This window comes from Trachemys scripta, chromosome 12, assembly GCF_013100865.1.
Source record: "Trachemys scripta elegans isolate TJP31775 chromosome 12, CAS_Tse_1.0, whole genome shotgun sequence".
NCBI classification, from domain to species: domain Eukaryota; kingdom Metazoa; phylum Chordata; order Testudines; family Emydidae; genus Trachemys; species Trachemys scripta.
The window spans coordinates 32,700,783-32,706,782 of NC_048309.1; the positions used below are offsets into that span (position 1 = coordinate 32,700,783).

General features: G+C 45.0%; 1 protein-coding gene across 3 annotated transcripts in view; it reads right to left on the reverse strand.

The window, feature by feature from the left end:
* ERGIC3 (ERGIC and golgi 3) overlaps positions 1 to 6,000 on the reverse strand; it is a 64,087-nt gene that overhangs the window by 20,566 nt on the left and 37,521 nt on the right. For 2 of the 3 annotated variants that reach the window (XM_034786667.1, XM_034786669.1), the window contains one exon: positions 5,598 to 5,612. The exons of the other annotated variant lie outside the window; for it this stretch is intronic. In XM_034786667.1, the coding sequence (XP_034642558.1) occupies positions 5,598 to 5,612 (15 nt within the window). The remainder of the gene's footprint in view (positions 1 to 5,597; positions 5,613 to 6,000) is intronic. 3 annotated transcript variants of the gene reach the window in all.

A 6,000-nucleotide genomic window follows, 5' to 3' on the forward strand; every position in this document is an offset into this window, starting at 1 on the left:
TGCAGGATCGGGGTGTCTCTCCTGGGAAGCAGTAACTCTGAAAAAGATTTGGGAAACATGGTAGATAATCAACTGAATATGAACTTACAGTGTGATGTTGTGGGCAAAAGAGCGAATGTGATCCCGTGATATATAAACAGGGGAACCTGCAGAAGGAGTATAGAGGTTACTTTATCTTTACATTTGACACTGGTGCTACTGCTACTGGAATATTGTGTCCAACTCTGGTGCCCAGAATTCAAAAAATATATTGAAAAATTGGAGCATGTTCAAAGAGAATGAGACACAAGAATTGGAAGTCCTGGCACAGTCAACGAACTATGATGTGACTGAAATAACAGAGATTTGGTGGGGTAACTCACATGACTGGAGCACTGTCACGGATGGGTATAAACTGTTCAGGAAGGACAGGTGGGAGAGAAAAAGTGGAGGAGTTGCACAGTATGTAAGAGAGCGGTAGGATTGCTCAGAGCTCCGGTATGAAACTGGAGAAAAGCCTGTTGAGAGTCTTTGGGTTAAGTTTAGAGGCAAGAGCAACAAGGGTGATGTCGTGGTGGGCATCTGCTATAGACCACCAGACCAGGAGGATGAGGTAGACGAGGCTTTCTTTGGACAACTAACAGAAGTTTCTAGATCATAGCCCCTGGTTCTTCTGGGGACTTTGATCACCCTAACATCTGCTGGGAAAGCAATACAGCAGTGTACAGAAAATCCAGGAAGTTTTTGGAGAGTGTTGGGAACAACTTCCTGGTGCATGTGATGGAGGAACCAACTAGGGGCCATGCTCCCTCTTGACCTGCTGCTCACAAACAGGGAAGAATTGGTAGGGGAAGTAGAAGCGGGTGGCAACCCGGGCAGCAGTGACCATGAGATGGTTGAGTTCAGGATCCTGACAAAAGGAAAGAGGAGAGCAGCAGAATACAGACCCTGGATTTCAGAAAAGCAGACTTTGACTCCCTCGGGGAGCTGATGGGCAGGATCCCCTGGGGGCTAATCTGAGGGGGAAAGGAGTCCAGGAGAGCTAGCTCTATTTTAAAGAAGCCTTATTTAGGACACAGGAACAAACCATCCTGATGTGCAGAAAAAATAGCAAATATGGCAGGTGACCAGCTTGGCTTAACAGAGAAATCTTCGGTGAGCTTAAACACAGAAAGGAAGCTGACAAGAAGTAGAAACTTGGACAGATGACTAGGGAGGGGTATAAAAATATCGCTTGAGCATGCAGGGGTGTAATCAGGAAGGCCAAAGCACAATTGGAGTTGCAACTAGCAAGGGATGTGAAGGGTAACAAGAAGGGTTTCTACAAGTATGTTAGCAACAAGAAGGTGGTCAGGGAAAGTGTGGGACCCTTACTGAATGGGGGAGGCAACCTAGTGACAGATGATGTGGAAAAAGCTGAAGTACTCAATGCTTTTTTTTGCCTCAGCCTTCACAGACAAGGTCAGCTCCCAGACTGCTGCACTGGGCAGCACAGTATGGGGAGGAGGTGAGCAGCCCTCAGTGGTGAAAGAAGAGATTGAGGATTATTTAGAAAAGCTGGAAATGCACAAGTCCATGGGGCAGATGCAGTGCATCCGAGGGTGCTGAGGGAGTTGGCTGATGTGATTGCAGAGCCACTGACCATTATCTTTGAAAACTTGTGATGATCGGTGGAGGTACCGGACGATTGGAAAAAGGCGAATACAGTGCCACCTGTAAAAAAGAGCAGGAGGAGAACCCAGAGAACTACAGACTACAGCCTCACCCTAATCCCCAGAAAACTCATGGAGCAAGTCCTCAAGAAATCCATTTTGAAGCACTAGGAGGAGAGGAAGGTGATCAGGAACAGTCAACACGGATTCCTCAAAGGAAAGTCATGCCTGACCAACCTGATTGCCTTCCATAAGGAGATAACTAGCTCTGTGGATATGGGGAAAGTGATGGACGAGATATATCTTGAATTTAGCAAAGCTTTTGATACGGTCTCCCACAGTATTCTTGACAGCAAGTTAAAAAAGCATGGATTGGATGAATGGACTATAAGGTGGATAGAAAGCTGGCTAGATCATCAAGCTCAATGGGCAGTGATCAACGGCTCGACATCTAGTTGGCAGGTCGGTCTTGGGACTGGTTTTGTTCCACATTTTCATTAATGATCTGGACGATGGGATGGATTGCACCCGCAGCAAGTTTGTGGTTGACACTAAGCTGGGGGCAGAGGTAGATATGCTGGAGGGTAGAGATAGGGTCCAGAGTGACCTAGACAAATTGGACGATTGGGCCAAAAGAAATCTGATGAGATTCAACAAGGACAGGTGACGAGTCCTGCGCTTAGGATGGAAGAATCCCATGCACTGCTACAGGCTGGGGACTGACTGAGTAAGCAGCAGTTCTGCAGAAAAGGACCTGGGGATTACAGTGGACGAGAAGTTGGATATGAGTCAAGAGTGTGCCCTTGTTGCCAAGAAGGCTAATGGCACATTGGGCTGCATTAGTAGGAGCACTGCCAGTAGATCAAGGGAAGTGATTATTCCCCTCTATTCGGCAGGGATGAGGCCACATCTGGAGCACTGCGTCCAGTTTTGGGCTCCCCACTACAGAAAGGATGTGGACAAATTGGAGAGAGTCCAGCCGAGGGCAACAAAAATTATTAGGAGCACATGACTTATGAGGAGAGGCTGAGGGAACTAAGCTTATTTAGTCTGCAGAAGAGTGAGGGGAGATTTGATAGCAGCCTCCAAGGGGAGGGGCGGGTTCCAAAGAGGATGGAGCTAGGCTGTTCTCAGTGGTGGCAGATGATAGAACAAGGAGCAATGGACTCAAGTTGCAGTGTGGAAGACCTAGGTTGGATATTAGGAAAAACTATTTCACTAGGAGGGTGATGAAGCACTGGATTGGGTTACCTAGCGAGGTGGTGGAATCTCCATCCTTAGAGGTTTTTAAGGTCTAGCTTGACAAAGCCCTGTCTGGGATGATTTAGTTGGGGTTGGTCCTGCTTTGAGTGGGGGGGTTGGACTAGATGACCTCCTGAGGTCTCTTCCAACTCTAATCGTCTATGATTCTATGATGCAGGATGCTATACATTTGTAATTGTCTGTGAAGAGACCGCTTGACCCTTCATGTGATCTGCATATGACACAAACGAGATGAAGCACGAGACAGTTTAGTCCTGTCCACACAGAAGGCTAGACATTGCCTGATATCTAAGGGACGAAGACGTTGCTCCTTTAGGGATGAATGTGGCTTCGGAAAGAACACAGGTAAATATATCACCTGGTTCAAATGAAACTGAGAAACTAGTTTACACAACAATTTTGGATGTGGTCATAAAGTCACTCTGTCTTTGGAGAATTGTGTATAAGGTGGCTCTGCCATCAGAGCCTGCAACTTGTAGATTCTCTTGCAGATGTTATCACTACTAGGAATGCAAGTTTTCTAACACACTAAGTACTACTAACTATATACAACAAGCGAAAAAACTAAACTAGTTGAGAGATTGTGAGGTTAAAACCATGCAGAGCTCCGACTCCAGCCACGGGTGGTAAGAAGAAATGTTGAGAACGGTGCTGCCTCATGTAGCCAGCGGAGGGGCTATGACCACTAAGCCCTCCATGGGTACTGCTAGGCAAATTTCTCCAGCTCCGGTGCGCTGGGCATGCACACACCTAAGTGGAATACAGAGCTTCATCTACTCAGAGATGAATCATTTTACAGATGGAATAACTAAGGTACAAAGAGGTTCTGTGATCCAGCCACTGTCAGAGTAAATAGTTGTCAATATGAGGATGAGAATCCATTTCTCATTGATGAGGTTTGTGCCCAGTATACTTGGCCCTCTTCTTTTGTTCCTACATACCATTAGAACCCATGTGTTCCACTATCATTCCTTTGCTCAGTACTTAAAAATTCACATACATTCCCCTTTCTCAAACACAGACATAGCCATCGTTGACCTCTAACCTCCAGCCCAGACCCCTGAATCCATCCTCTTGGATGTCGTCCTACCACCTTAAACTCCACATGGCTATGAATGAACACATGTTCTTTCCTCCTTACCCTGTCAGCAATACCATATTCCTTGCCATCACCCACGCTTGTAACCTTAGTATCATCCTTGATCCCTCCCTTGCCTTCTCCTCCTCATATCCAAGACCTCACCAAATCGTAATGTTACTTTCTCAATGATATATACATACAGTATACCTCTCCATGTTGAATAATATTACATATGCGTGCCCAATTGCTATAGTTAAAGTGTTTCCAATACACAGCCTATTCACCACGTATTTAGAACTCTACTGAAATGCACTTTGAGGCTAACATGAAATGTTGTAGGTGACTAACAAGTAACACTGTATTAAAGGTGAATAGGAACATTATTTATAGTGGAGATTGCAGATCAATACAGTGTACAGCAGGATTAGCGGTTTATGTGACGTGATGGAGGGAATCTACGCACTCTGCGGACACTTTAGCCAAAGGTACCAAAGGGATGGCAATGGGCAACCTATGGGGTATTTGGGGTGGGAGTGCTGGGGCTGCCCCTCCCATCTTGCCTCTACACCCTACTGGCCTTCACAATTGTAACCATCCCCATTGCTTCAGCCCCTTGCTACTCTCGACTTCAGCCTCCCTTCGCTTCTTCACTAGAAGGCACAGAGGGTGGTTGGATCATCCTTGCTGCTGGCTCCTCCAGGATGTCTAGGATCCAGCACAGAGAGCAGCCTTCCACTGACGAAAGGTTGGCCGCTGCCACAACCAGGGTGCAGGGTTCATTCTTCCCACCTCGCCTATGAAGAGCAATAAGCTCTACCCCCACAACCACCAAAATCCTGCGGGAGACCTCTGCCCGTAAATAAGATTATTTCAAAACGAATGTAGAAGCTAAGTAAAGCACCGTCATTATTATTATTATTACTTATCTGTATTACTATAGCACCTCAGAATACTTGGCATGGCCCGCACTGTGCTAGGCGATGTACAAGCACAGAACAAAAAGGCAGTCCCTGCCCCATGAAGCTTCTAATCTAAGAATGCCAGGTCATTCAAGCAGGCAACAACGTTTGGATTTTTAGCTCTGAAGAAATCAACTTCTACATCAATCAATTTGTACTTAACACCTGAAAATGAAACCCATGATTTGTAACCCTCTTGATCTGCTCTAGCTCAGTCATAAGCTAGTGGGCTGGATGCAGGAATCACTGGGGCACATTCTCTGGCTTGTGGTATGAAGGAGGTCAGGCTAGATGATCATCTCTTCTGGTCTTTAAATCTATTAACTCTTCCTCTCCAAATTGTTATCAGGCCTGACTCAACTAGTCCACCAGACTAAACACATCCACCAACCTTTCTCTTACAGACTTATTAAAGTAATCCAGGCCAGAGCTTCTCAACCTTTTCTATACTGGGACCCCCAGTTAAAACAGATCCACCCTCCACTCTAGTGACAAAGAAAGGGTCAGTGGTCATGCCCTCTGAAACCTACTCACAAATCCCAGGCTAAGAACTTAATGCTAATACTCTATGTGCCCTCCCCAAGGGGATTTATGGAGACCGCACATATTATATTAATTCCATAGTGAACAGTATAGAAAAGGAAAGAAGTAAGCATCACTTACGCTCAACTGCGTGCACTGCAAATAAGGGCAGGAATAAGGAAAGAAAAGAGAAACATTCAGATTTTTACATTGAAAAGCACAGATTCAGATAAGGCTGCATTTAAAAATTACACCTTCTAGAAGAGGAGGAATCATCACTTTGCCAACCAGTCCCTAGAGCAGGGGTTCTCACAACTAATTTTTGGTGGCCTCAGAGTGCGGCCACCAGCTTTTGCTAAATTACTTAATTAACTTTAGGAAAAACAAATATACACACACATCTCCATGTCAGGGTTTTTTGTAAGGTGCTTTGCACATTCTTGCCTTTTTTATTTCTTTTGCTTTTCTGGTTGCCCTTTTTATATATATATATATATATATATATATATATATATATATATATATATATATATATATATAAAAA